Below are 14,639 nucleotides of genomic sequence, written 5' to 3'. Positions count from 1 at the left end.
ATTAGGAGTCCTTGTCTGTATAAAAACAACACAAAATCATGCAACATGCAATAAATCTAAAAATAAATTGCATAACTCTGAAAGCAATGCTGCATATGAAGGAAGAAAGCAACAATTAGTTGCATGGCTACTTCACATTTGGCCAGAATAAACTAACTTGGAGATTTTCTAAACAATGAAATCATGGTAAAGTCATGATGTCATCTGGCTACTATCAATAACTTTACAAAACATAAGACAAAGTGAAGTGAGTGTTTATCAGGTGGGGACGGTGTAATTTTGGATGCAATCTTTCGAAAACGATATCTTTAAACAAGTGATCCATCTTGACAAAAACAACAATCAATGTTTGGGATCGAGGTCAAGGTTATATGGTTGCATGTCACAATATGATTGCACACAGCGGTTCATTGGAACTGGTTTGTTTTCCACAGGCTTATAAATCACCAGATCAAAAAAAGCAATGTCGCTTCGCCTGAAGTGCTGGAGGAGGGCAAAGGTCTATTTTTAAGAATAATAGGGTGAGCTTTTGAACAGGTGTGGAGCAACTCCTCCAGACAATGGCTCTGGCTAACCTTGCCTGGACTCCAGTAAATCAATGAGCTGGGACCCACATTCAGACAGGCTATTTTTGTTTTAACAGGTTTAACAGACAGCTGCTGTTAGGGGAACACTTTTTTTTACTCTTATACCTGTCAGGAGGACTTGCTCTTAACTTTTAAATATATTCTTTATCATAGAAACAAGTCAAAGATTTATTTTGATTCTGTATGTCTGAACCCCCAGTAGATGATGAAATAAAATTGGGTCCACATGTATGGCCAGTTCCACCCTTGCGCCTCCAGCCTGGCTGCAGTCCTATTCTTTCTTTCCAAGTCATTTCAAAGAGCCAGCTGCACATTCAATTCCTGCATTCCATATTTGCACCTTCTCTAAATATGGCTGCTGCCCCAAATCAGTGCCTCTGTTTCAGTTCTGTCGTGTATGTGCTTAAATCCAAATATTCTGGCGGTTGTGGAGGTAGTTGTTATTTGTACCATCAAAACTGAGCATCTGACGTCAAAAGATAAAATGTCTGGAGGAGAGCAAGACCAAGAGAAATAGAAAAGCAGAAATGAAAAATGCCATCTGGTTGAGGAAAAGCACTGAACTGGAAACCCAAAAAGAATTCACAGCGTATGAGGGCTGTCATGGCTGGGGTATTAAATGTGTATTTGCTTTAATGAATGCGGTCAGTTCCCTTCTGGCTGAAACTGTGGAACAACACGCAGTCTGGCAGTGGTGGGAATGTTGCGGGTGCTGGTTTCAGCATTAGGCAGCATTAAATCAAAGCCTGCAAAGTATGCTACCAATACGACAGTCTCAGGGGTGAGCTTAGCACCTTCTTCACCGGCATATGCACTGCTCACCAAGCATGAATAAAGTGCCATCATGAGATCTTAAAGAGTCATCGTAGACAAGATCTAAGGCAGCTTAAACATACATATCTGACTCTGCATGGAAAATAGCTTGTTGTTTCATGATGCTGATGGATCACAAGCATTTGTTTCAACAAAGTCTGACATTATTTTTTTTCACATTTTTTCAAAAATACACGTAAAAACTGTCATTTAATTTGCAGATATACACTCTAAATGCTCTTTCAGTGTCTGGCCTTTTTCTACAATCACGCTCCCTCAGGTCATGCTCAGCGCTTACCTCCTACACTGTATATCCCCTGAAGAAGAGATGGGATTAGTAGCAAGTGCTGGTCTTATTGTTCCACATCCAGACAAAGACAAGTTCAATCATCCCCCCCGCCCCTCTAACTAAAGCCCTAAACTTAATACAGCCCTGTCTGTCATGTGACCACATATCTTTTGTATGACTGGTTCGGACAGCCAGTTCTATTGTTGGAGACAAAGAGATGACTTATACCTGGGGAGAAATGCTGCCTTCAAGTGCATGTGATAAACAGACAAAGGGCAAAAAATGAAAATAAACCAACATCCAAAGTAGAAGTGGTTGATACACGGTCACAGATGCTGTTAAGTGAAATACTGCCATGCTGTGTTGTGCTGCTGCAGTATGAAGCAGAAAAGACAAATGAATGAATACATGAATTAATAAATGAATGGATAAAATAAAATTGCAAAATTTTTGTTTGTGCTCATATAACAAAGGATTAAAAAAAAATGACTGACATTGTTTCAAAACAGGAGGGTGACAGCCTTTTAGTTGGGGGGACAAATAACTCAATATCTTGCATTTTAAGTTCAACGTTTGACAGTAAATGGTGAAAAAATTGTTAATATTTCCTCAAAAGGTGCCTCAAAATGGTGTGATTGCAATGCAAATACGACTTGTTGTCAGTTCTATAACATAATAAGTGCAGACCTTAAGTCTGTGGCACTTTTGCGCTTTGTCACGAAGCACACTGTGTTTTTGCCTTTAAAACCTGCCATTTTCTACACTTTTGACGCTGTGACCTCACATTCGATCAAATGGTTGTTGCGCTGTCTCTTCTTGTTGCTCACGTATTGCACCATGCAAACACATAAATCTGTCTAAAGATGTGCACAAATTGTGCCTCAAAAAGGTTCAAAAGAATATGAGAGACAGGCATGATACACAAACAATGGATAGTAGATGAAACAAGTAAAAACAACATGCAACTTTTTATTAATTTCTACTAATTTCATAAGTCAGTGTATTATTAGAAAGATTCCTAAAGGGATTTAGAAAAAAATAATTGATATTAACAGTTAAAAATATGTTGTGCTTTTCTTTATTTTGTCAAGTTAGCCACATTTATGTAGAATATATAGTATTATGAATATTTGTTTTTTAACTATGGGGCTCAGGATTATCCATGTGATTGATTTAGATTGGTTATGACTTTATTTTATACTTTCTGAATGCAGCAAAATGTCAGACAACTACTAACCTAATTTATAAGCATAAACTCCAAATACTTCATTTCCAGTATTTGTATTCTTACTTCTGATAACTTGCAGTCGGCCTGTAACAGATTTCTTTGTACCTTCATGTGTTTCACAGTCACAACTTCAATCTACACTCTCTACGTTAATGTGCATGTATTAGAAAGGTCTTAAAGAAATCTAACACAGATTTAAAATGATTTCTTTTGTCAAACATATTTGTATGGCAAACCTGTTTTGAAAGAAAACTTGACAGTTTGGAATACCTCAATGTCTTTATTGCTGTTGTTGAGTCAAGGATACAATGTGAGAAACATTCACCCACTTGGAAAGTTGTATGACATTGGGAAAAAGGGTACAGATAATGTGTTTTGCATAGGCTTAGTGCTACACAAACAAGTGCCTGGTTAAACATGGAAATAAAGAATAAAAAAACAAAACAATAAATGGACATAAGGTTGTAAAAACAAAAATACAGCATTATGAAACCACTGTATTAAAAAAAACAAAAAACATCAATGTCACATTAATTCACTCTTAACAATAATTTGGTCAAGCTCCCCTGCTGTTTTGAGGCGCCACGGAATGTGATTGTCAGACTTTTGAGCAGTAACAACGATCAATTTAATGCCCTGACAAACCGTTCATCTTCTTATCAAAGCTTGCGATGCACAAACACTATGAGCTACGTAAAAAAAAAAAAAAGAAAAAAAAAAAAAAAAAAATCGTAAAAAACATGTAGAAAAAAAAAATCACACATCTGCTGCTGCTGTGAGGCTTTTTATGTTGCTCGTATGTGGTAATAGTCGTCATTGCAATCATAAGGCGAGAGGTTTTATATAGTGGTAAATATCCTTGCACCGCTATCCTGCTATATGCATAGGCACCCTGATTTAACGTTGCATGCCCCCAATTTGAAAAAGTATAAGAGAGTGCATAGATGCAATCAAAAAGATACCGTGAAGGCAGAATGGTTTGCACATATTTCTTTACATTAAAAAACCTACAGCTTGAAGCAGCAAAGGCACCTTGTGCATTTAGAGGAATGTCTGAAGCTCCGAAGAACAGCGAGAAATATAACACATTAAAACTTAAATAAAAATGACAAAAAGGATAATAAAAGTCATAATGGCACTCTGAATACTCAGCCTTCCGGTCACCTTCCAAATGAACTGTCTGTTGGTGAAAGTTTGGATACTAAAAAAAAAAAAGGAAACAATTACCTTTTATTATGAGTATACAGATGTTATACATGATACATTATGATAGGTCATATTCAAAACATCACAGGTGCTAACTTATATTACTCAGACCATTGCTGTACTATTATTAAGACATAATTAGAGTGAAATCAGCTAAATTCTAGAAGTGCTTATATTTCTATCCTGGACAGGTGAATGTTGATAAAAAATAGCAATGTGTGAAGCTTTCGCTTTAAATATAAATAAAAAAATTAAAAAAAATAGAGAGATGGAAAATAATCTGTAAGAGGGAGAGAACCGATTTTACCCATCTCTTTGGAATGTGGAAACTTAAAACTCATCCACTCAGTCGCAGAATGAAAAACAAAAGCTAAATTTGATCTTTGTCGTCTTAAGTGATTAGTAACAAATGTCCAAATTTCACAGCATTTTTTTCTTCTTTTTTAAAATAGCAAAACATCCTTGTGCAAAGGCACTACACTTGTGAAATATGTTGATGCTGTTTAAGTACTGTGCGAAGACAGGGTCTCCTGTCAGCTCTGTGGTCTTGGGGTCCATTGTGGGAGTTTGGTCAATATTTGGTTTTTTAGGTAAAAATCTTGGATCGTTGTGGTCCCCAGCTTCAGTTCCTCAAGACATTAGTGCCCCATGCCTGATAAAAGAAATACAACAAGTTTATCAGCGGCTTTACAGTGAAAGACAGGTGTGTGTTAATGACTCTGATCTTCTGACACCGGGGTCAAACCGAACCACAAACACCACAGTGAAGTCAAGTAGTTTACTGTGGTCAACCTGCAGTTTAAAGCACTGACTATTTGTCTTATTCAATATTTAATGGTACAAATTGACACACAAGAGGTCACAAAATATTATAAAAATGAACTAAATGGAAATAAATAAATAAGCTGCACGTGCAGACAAGCATCTAAAACCAGGACAGCGACTGGAATTTAAGAGATCTGATGTGGAGTAAAACAAGTTAGCATAGCGAGGCTGCTAATGTGTGTGTGATCTAGCATGCTGTCAAATGTCTAGAAGATCCCACAGCCAAGTCAAAGTGAGAAATCCAAAAATCTGCACAAATCCTTTGTCATCCTTTGAGTCAGACTTAGATGGTGCCCTAATCTCCAACATGCCAGCTATTAATGTGACAAACCAGCCTGGCAGGGGGCTCTGCTTCCACCACTCATCGGGTCTGAGCAACAAAAGCGGCCGTGTGCGTGAGTGAAAAAGCTGAGAGGTTTGAGTGGCGTCGCGATGGCTGTTGAGTATGTTTATAGAGGTGAAACTGGTGCGTGCGTATGCGTGTGGGTGTGATCCCGTGCACTGCAGCACATTACGTTGACATGTATGGAATCCCTCAAGGCCAAATCTCTCATTCCCACTGCTGCGAGGGGAACAAAAGGGAGCAGATCTAATTTTAAAATAGCAAGCAATGTATTAGTGGCATCCTACGATGCTGGGGAGCTAAACGAAAGGCCAAACAGAGCAGTGGAAAAGGCTGCAGGTTGAGCGGCGGTTGGGCCCGTTATTGGCTCAGAGACACATGGTGCTGAATAAATCAAAGCTCTGGTGACAAGATAACACATGTAAAAAGAAGGTCACGCCTCCCAACTCTGTCTACATGTAAGGATATATCTGTCAAAAGCAGAACTGGATCGGGTTGCTGGTGGGAAGCCAGTGTGGGATCATGTGCAGGAGCTACTTTTACTGAAGGGTGAAGACACGTGAATGGATGAGGTTATGATCTTAAGTTTCAGTGTGGCCTTCTAGTGTAGTTCTTAGCTTGGTGGAAGAAACTCTAAAAAATGACAGTTTTTGTTTATTATGAAGACTAGAAATGTTTTCTTTAAATGTATATGGGTTTTGTTATGTTCCTTTTTTTTTTGGATTGCCATATTCTGTGTTTAGCTTTCTGTCCTTGTTTCACAGCTGGCCTTCACGACTAGCAGCAACTCACCTGTTTGTGTTCATCTTTACACATAAAAAAGGAAAGAGGACAGCATTTATACTGAGAGAGCTACCAGGTTTACTTTGTTTAATGCCAGATTATCCTCTTTGCTAGCTGCTGTGGAGCTGCACGCCAAAATTTAGCCTGATTCCTTCCTCACTCAGGTTTGTGTTCAGCTTTATTTTTCTGATTTACTGATCACTACAGTGATTTTTGCATCTGTTAACTACAAGTTTAGTATTTTCTTCCTTGACCTGCCTCATGCATGTAGTCTGAAACTGGATCCTCTGCAGACAAATGATGTGTCAATTCTATTACAACCCATTTCAAAGGTTTTAAATTCAATAAAATTAAATGTCGCTTTGAAAACAGTTCCCAGCTTGGGGTTTCCAGTCCAGTTTAGATTGAAAAAAAAAAAAAAAAGAAAAGAAAAAGGTAACATAACTAAGCCAGGAACATTTTAAAAATGACATTTTGCAAAAGAAAAACTCATCCATCAACTGCACCTACAAACATGGCGAGCCAAGTCATTTCACAAGCTTTGCAGTTACAAGCCAACACTTGAGTTGCCTCATAAAAAAACTCACCGTTGGCGACTGACTTGGCCTCCCCTCTGCCTGCCACCTGGAAGACATGAAAACAGAAAGTAGGTAAGGCAGCAATGATGCGGAAAGTTAACTAAACACAACTACGAAGCTTTCTGACCCTTTTTCTAATCTTCCACCCCAGTCGTCTGTCTGCTGCCATTCCTGATGTTGCAGCATAGCATGGTTAGCTAATGACAAGTTCTCTAAGTTCTACTTTTCCCCATCCAGGGCCTTTTCTTTACGTCAGTGTAGACCACCGCCTTATACCCTCCAAGCCCACAACTCACTGGCAGACCACAGCCCACAGCCCTGCAGCTGTTGGCAACAGAAACACCATCCTACCAGGATAAGAAGGAATGAAGGAAGGAACATTTTAGGGAAAATAACTGGGTGGTACAATATCCTTGTCACATTCTTTTTTATTAATAGCTTAGAAAAAAGTTTTGTCTCTTAAAAGTCATTAAGACGAGACAATTTATTCACATCAAGTATAAGCACACTTGTTTTAAACCAAGAGGTGTCAAACTGCCACTTAAAAGGCGTCTTCCTTGTAAAAAAGAGAAAAAAAAAAAAAAAAAATAAAGATGCTGTAAACAGTTTCTCCATTAGTGCCATAAAATGTTCAGTGAAGTTGGACTGAAAGCAGTGATTTGTGGTCTTCAGAAGTTAAGAGCGGTGATGTGATACAGCCATTTGTGCAAAGTGTGAAAAGCCTGTCATTGGACATCAGACACACTGTTAAATCTTTTTACAACACAGTAGGTAATCTGGATTTTGTGCATATATATGCTCTAACAAGTTGTGAGTGTTGATTGAGTCAACGTCTTCCTTATGGTGGCTTGACTTTGAATTTGCTCCTTTTCTGCAGATTTTTTTTTTTTTTTATAAACTACACTTAAAAGAACTGGCAAACCTCTTAAACAAATTATCTTTGTTCCACATACTCTGTGCGCTTTCTATGAAAACAACTGATGTTTGTTGTTCATAAATCAAACCCTCTTTCAGATGATGAATAAATAATTTCAGACTGGAGCTCATGGACGGTGATTATCATCACCACTACATTAAGCATCAGTGTCCAACCAAAGCAGAACAGGGTGCAGCTTTGCCAACAAAGGAAAGCAAAAACAAAACATTAGCAGCGTGACAGCAGATCGTGAGGTCATTTGATGATAAACATTTTGAGGAAGCATAGATTAAGTTCTCTTTTACCTCTTCAGGCATATTCCAGATTGAGTGTTGAGGTCAACTAGCTATGAGAGTTCTTTAAAACAAAAACAAACACATGTGATTGTTACTCCCATCGCTGCCATGGCAGGGTTAAAACAACATGACGCTGTTACATTTCTTCTCCATCTCTTCAGCAAAACGCTCTCCTGACTGACATCAACTGCAAACCGAGGAAAAAAACAAAACAAAAAAAAAACATGGAAAACTTTCCAAGACCACAAACCGCTTTGGCACAGCAAAAACTTCATCTGGATGTGCTCCATGGTGTGTGACGCTCACGTGGCTTTTTCACAAAGGGTAAGACTGGTACTCTAATCACCCTGCGGAGCTTCCTTCATGTTAGCAGACAGTGAATGGGCTGAGATCAATAAAAGCTACCTTTGTTGGAGTGGCGCCTTTGTTTTCCCATAGATTCCTCTTGTTGGTGACATCAACCGGCTTCAGGTCCTGACAGTTAATGAGAGAGGAAAAGGCGAGGACTTAGCTGTTTTATCAGTAGAGCTCGGAATTTGTAGATCTCTTTGAGTTACGCTGTGACAACAGCGGAGTACTTGAGTCGTAGAGGGAGAGAATAACAGCGGAGGAAAAGGCAGCTGGAGGACTGACAGACAATATCAAGCTGAAACGGTATTTGTCTAGAGGAAGTGGGAAAACAGCACTTCTCAGTGCCTTAAAGAGTGGCAGGCAATCTGCTTTCAAGACATACTCCATCACAATGCAAAGTCAAATATATGAGAAGGCAACATTCCCCCAGTGAGTTTTAACTCTTGATGCATTCTCTTTTGAGATTATTTGTACTTCCTTTGCTGTGTGTTACTTATTAAAGCACAAGTCATGTCCTCATATCCAAGTCACATCCTTTAAGCATACATAAATGGATAAAAGAGGGAATGAAAATGAAAGAAGAGTCTTTGGTTATTAAAATTCTCAGATTAAATGTTTGGCTGGATAAAAGAAAGCTAATTATTTGACAATGTCCACATGCAGTTGGACAGTGAAAGCAGACTGCAGCAACTTCAGAAATATTGCAATTTTATTCCAAACCACCAGGTGGCGCCAGATGGATTCTATGTCATCATTATCCCTTTACTCGACTTTTTTTTTTTTTTTTTTTTTTTAAATGATCATAAAAAAAATGTCCAGTAATGATGGGATTATATCATCTTACAGCAGAACTGATGTAAGAGTCATAATGATACTTTTTTTAAAAAATGTGGTCCAGAAGAGCAGCGCAGATTTATTGTAGCTCACATACGAAACAACTTAACGACTGAGACCTCACAACAAACATCCACTGAGTTCAACAATACAAAACTATGTGGGTGTGGTGGTATGTTGTGACCAAACAACCCACCATTTGTCACTGGGTGCTGACTCAAATGTTGCTAAAAGCTGACTTTTGCAAGGCGGTGTATGACATCACCAGTCATTCCACTGCAAATTAGTGATGTGAACCAAAAACTACAGTCATGCTTAAAGAAAACTAATCAATCTCTGTCAGAAAATTAAGAATTAATACAGATTCACATTAGTCACAGAGGGTAAGTGGTTAAGAAAATATGCTTTCTGAAGATAAGAGTGAATGTGCATAGTTTAGGATTTAAATGAGATGTATTTTGTGGCTGCAAACAACAGAGGCATGGTGGTCACATACCGCTGGCCTTCCTCCTGGTGTCTTGCTACTCTCCGGGGTTTTATTCAGCCAGTCATTGATGCGGCCTGCCACGCCTGTTTTCATCACAGCTGCTTCCTGTTTTTACAGGGGTTAAAGGTCAGAGAAGCCATGTCGTCATTCTCAGAGCGGAGCAGGATTTGCCAGTGAATGAAGTTCTTTCTTTATCCTGTCTCAGTAACTCTGTTTATTTATTTTTATTCTTACCTTGAATGTGCTTCCACCACTTCCAGGCGAGGCGAATACGTTGCCTTTCTCCCACATGCTCTTAATGTTTCGTATGCTGTCGGTGACCATGGGAAGATCCACCGCACCGGAGCGCGGGGATCGAGACTCCTTGTTCTCTCTCTGCAGAGACAAAACGGGTGTGATTCAACTTGATGGCTTCTTTTGGTCAAACAGAAGAAATACAGTCATGTGGAGGGTAAAGCAGGCTCTCATTCGAGATTTGAGGTGCACAACATGTGTTTCATGGTGATGTCATTAAATATATGAAGAGAAACTACAAACAAGGCCGATCAGAAGCAGCACTCACATTGGGGGGAAAATACAAAACAATTTTGCAATAGATTTAGAGGCAAAAAGACACAAAAACTTTAAAAACTTGAAGAAAATAGAATAATAAGAAATTGTTAAAGCTTTAAAACAGAAAAGATATAATAAAGTTACATGTTTTCTAATTATATTTACGGTTTTAGTCACGACAGTGATGGATGGACCACCGGAAATTTTAGCCACATCATTCCAAACATGCCAATTAGTTTTGTGCCAAAAAGACCAAAAACCTAATATGGATGTAGATATGAACATTTGAAACTTTGACATTTAACATTTGACAGCTGGTGCTGCACCAACCTGAGCAGCTGAGGTGTACTGCTCCAGCCTGTTGTCTATCTTGGACACCACTGGAGAATGAGACGCTTTCGCTGTGCTGTTGGGCAGAAACAAGTGATTAGCATGCAGTATGTGAAAAAGATTTCATTATACATGAACACATTTATAGTTTGTTGTACAGCCTACCAACAACGAAGCAGAAATTAGAGTTTCATGTCTGGATAATATTCTCCCTCTTAGTGGGAGTCAAAATGATGATGCCACAGGTTATATTTTTACCTTTTCTGAGCCGACTTGTTCAGAAATTCTGCTCGCTCTCCAATCTGTGAAGAAAGATGAGAGACAGTTGTAAACACAGCCTTCATGTTAAGCTTCTTCATCCACTGCTGCATGAACTCATTGCTGACACAAGTCTGTGGAGCAGCATATGGACACCAAGTGAATATGACTCATGTCTTCAAAACCAGTTACATACTTAACTTTCTCCCTAAAAACCCCCTTTAATCTTTGACATATTTAGTTTTTGTCCTGTTTTCTTTTATATGGCCAACAAGTTGGATTCTCCTGACCACCGACACACGACGACTGACTTTTCCCTTTGGCGTGCAAAGAAAATGCTTTGCCAGCATGGATGCGTGTGTACACACAAACACAAAAAATACACGGCAAGCCTTTTCCAATTCCAGCTGTTAGACTGTGGGAATCTCAGAGGATTGTTTATGATATATGACAAGAAGGCTAAACGAGGGGGCAGTGCATGCGTTCCTCAGACACACACACACACACACACACACACACACACACACACACACACACACACACACACACACACACACACACACACACACACACACACACACACACAAATGGACAAAAGAAACATACCAGAAAAAAAAAAGCTCTCTTCCCTCTTTCTCTGTGAAAAGGGGGACGTTTCGCTCAGCTGCGACCGAATGTGGGAGTTCCCAAAATACTCCCCGGCAGGAAATTCCCCATTCTCAGACGCATTTTAAAGAACTGTAGCCATTCGAACACAGTTACAGTAATCCTGTTAACCCTAATCGCTTTCCTGCATATCCCTGTGGCCCGTCCTTCATTTCAGCTTGCTGTCTGTCTCTGCCAGAGAACGCGATGCTTTATCTACACCACAGAGCAGGGTTATGCTGCTTTACTGCTGATAACATGAAGGCATGCTCTTGGGACTGCGAGCTTATTCCTGGTAGCGTGACACATTATTCTATGTTTTAATGTAACACAAATCATATAACGGTAGCCGTCAAGCAAAAAACATGGTATGGCAATAAGAAATCAAGAAAAAAAGTGTATATTCTCAGCTGCATGCATATCTTTTGAAATATGCAGGCTGAAATAAGCTTTTGGCAGGTGTCACTGGGGCATGAAATTCACTCAGTACATAAATTGAGCAGGAAATTGCTCAATGTCCTATTATGTGAGGAATACAAAAATCAGATCCTTTTGCACTTGTGCAATTTAATGTGGTGCTTCAGTGGCAGCACAAAGTCATTTTTTCCCCAATGACACACACAAAAAAAGAACATGTGACACCAGTCAGTGCTTAGCATTTCATTGGCTTGGTCCATATCCTTTCACGTTTTCTGGTACTATCATGCCATCCTAACACAACAAGAAGATAATGTCACTTTTGGCAAGAACCAAGCTTTACGTTATTTAGTCCACAATGTTCTCAGTAAGGAAAATAATTTCTTTGTGGATGGTTAACTTCCTCCTAATGATGAGAAATTAGTGATGACGCTGCCCTGCCAAGTGTATTTGCTACATTTGTGAAACATGTAGCTAAATGTCTATTAGCTGCTAGGCTAGTTACACACCTTACCAATCAGGTTCAGTCCGTTTTAGTTTAATATGTTTTCAAAACTTTAAGTAAGAATTCAAGAAGTCACCATTAAAAGAGCGATATCTAGTGTCTTTAAGTTTTATTAATTGCTTATTGATCACCCGTTTACTTAGTAAGCTAGCAGAAACCCTAACCACTGCTGTGGGCACCCCATCCACCTGAATTAGGGCTTTGAATTTCTGAAAGATGGCAACCCCATCAGAGTCGCTTCACAACAATAATCACATATTCTCTCTCAAACCTAGTGGAAGTAAAAATTCAGCATAAACAAGGTGAGATCATTTCTGTAAACTTAAGCTTAGCACAAAATGACAAATGGCTAACAATGCTTTTTTAGTCTGCTGGACATTTTTAGCAAATGTTAGCAAACACAATTAGCCTAATACTGTTAATAATGTTGCATTCATAACTTCTCATGTAGTCAAATCACAAAGAGATGTAACCCTCTTTAGAAATAATCCCTGCATGATAGCACTAGTAAATGGTATTAAATATGCAGCAAACAAGGGATTTCCGCTATTGGCTGCCACTAAAATGCTTTAATCATCCATAAAAAAATGCTGTTTTGCCATGTCGTGTTGTTTTGTCAACTAAACCTTCAGGAACTCATCCCGTTTTTAGTCAGATAACATTTGCTTCCTTAAACAGAACCTATATCTACGTGATATGGTCACGGAAAAAACTGTTGGCTGCAGGTTATACCATGTTTTAAATATGTTACCATAGAGACACACCACACTCAGCCCTACAGTTACATGCACCTGTCTCAGGTATAAAAGAAATCTCTCTTAGAACACAACAAAGCCGTGCATGCAAATCAAAAATCAAACTTGAAAACCACAGCTTGGAAACATTTTTTTGTTAAAATGCATGCTGCAGACACACATGTACACACACAGACACGTGCACATCAGTACCTACAGTGAACATGATGACAAAGTAAAGCTGTGTCTTTCAGGCAAGTGGCGTGGATGGAGAATTATATTTGATCAACATTATTTACAAATCAGACAGCAAGCAAAGCTTTTTTTCTAAATTCTGGTGTGATCGGTGTTTCATAACGGAGCCAAACCTTCAGCCTGGAGTCTCACTGGGATGGGCCAAATGAATATTACAGCTAACTGTCACTAATTAGATTTTCTCCAGTGGCTGAAAATCCCCCTCGACTTTCAGTGTGTGTGTGTGTGTGTGTGTGTGTGTGTGTGTGTGTGTGTGTGTGTGTGTGTGTGTGTGTGTGTGTGGAGTTGCCATTTGGCAACACTGGAAACACTTATTCACATTTGAGTTGATTAAACCTTCCTTCACTGTGACAAACATTTATCTTTGGATGAGTATGAAAGGAGGATGCAGTGTTTTTTTTTTTTTTTTTTTTTTTTTTTTTTTAACTTTGTGTGTCAAAAAAAACATGTCAGCAGAATTTCAGAATGAAGTCAAAGAAGTTAGAGATATTTTTTCCCCCGTCACTCTCTCAGTTCATCAAGCCTTTCTCCTTTTATTCGTGCTCCTTCATCTCTGTCTGACAACACTTCATGAAGAGAGCTAAAGGAGGTGAGAGATGACGATGTGGGTCATCTGGCACTTAATCTCAAAGTATTTTGAATGTTTAGCTCAAGCTTTGAGGTATTTCAAGGTGAGCAGGATTTCAGCTGCACAGCCAGACTCTTACACCAACTCCCTTTTGTGGATGGCTCTCTCTTTTTTTTTTTTTTAAGTTAAAATTCAAAATGAGTGAATTTTTTCCATGTAATCATAAAATGTATCAGTTTCTGGGAATACAATCTGGGTTTATGATATCTGCAAATAATGTGTTTTATTTTACAATTTACACAGCATCCTATTTGATGAGAACTGAGGTTGCAGCACATCATTAGCCAATCACTTTTAAGCAGCAGGTTATATAAAAATGCAAACCATAACTTTTACACAATATGAGACAATGGGGTGAGGAAATAGTAAATTATGCCTTTTTTTTTTTTTTCTTACCCCAAAAGTGGAATCTGTAAACAATCTTTTAAATCTTGAACACAAGCAAAAAGAATCCATTCAGTCCATTCCCATGGCACCTTGTAATGTGTTTATTCTCTGTGCTCTGAGGGCTTAAATGTATTCAGAGCCAGTCCAGATTCTCTCACCAGCTACAAAGCTAACAACAACTACAATAAGGGATGACGTAAAACTGCATTCAACAGGTTGTGTTGGACATTCGTTTCTGATATGCTCACCTTTCAGAGACATTCGGGCTACTTTGTTGTTTTCTATACATTGTGGACGTCGGCTTCAAACATAGGAACTGAGAGCAAGCAACAAACTGTCTTGTAGATGGAAAAAAAATGGATCAACCTCATCTCTTTTTGGCTGCAAGTCAC

General features: G+C 38.8%; 1 protein-coding gene across 6 annotated transcripts in view; it reads right to left on the bottom strand.

Annotated features, from left to right (window-relative positions):
* Positions 1–3,208: 3,208 nt before the first annotated feature.
* The window catches only part of cald1a (caldesmon 1a), a 60,095-nt gene continuing 48,664 nt past the window's right edge, over positions 3,209–14,639 (bottom strand). For 4 of the 6 annotated variants that reach the window (XM_079263292.1, XM_079263295.1, XM_079263296.1 and 1 more), the window contains 7 exons: positions 10,677–10,720; positions 10,419–10,494; positions 9,771–9,911; positions 9,546–9,641; positions 8,270–8,338; positions 6,662–6,698; positions 3,209–4,775 (listed from right to left, as the gene is read on the bottom strand). In XM_079263292.1, coding sequence (XP_079119418.1) covers positions 4,762–4,775; positions 6,662–6,698; positions 8,270–8,338; positions 9,546–9,641; positions 9,771–9,911; positions 10,419–10,494; positions 10,677–10,720 — 477 coding nt within the window. In that variant the 3' untranslated portion in view covers positions 3,209–4,761. The other 2 variants (XR_013771802.1, XM_079263294.1) reach the window with 2 other exon arrangements.

This window comes from Telmatherina bonti, assembly GCF_933228915.1.
Source record: "Telmatherina bonti genome assembly, chromosome: 23".
Lineage (NCBI taxonomy): Eukaryota > Metazoa > Chordata > Actinopteri > Atheriniformes > Telmatherinidae > Telmatherina > Telmatherina bonti.
This window is presented reverse-complemented; position numbering and strand designations above follow the sequence as displayed.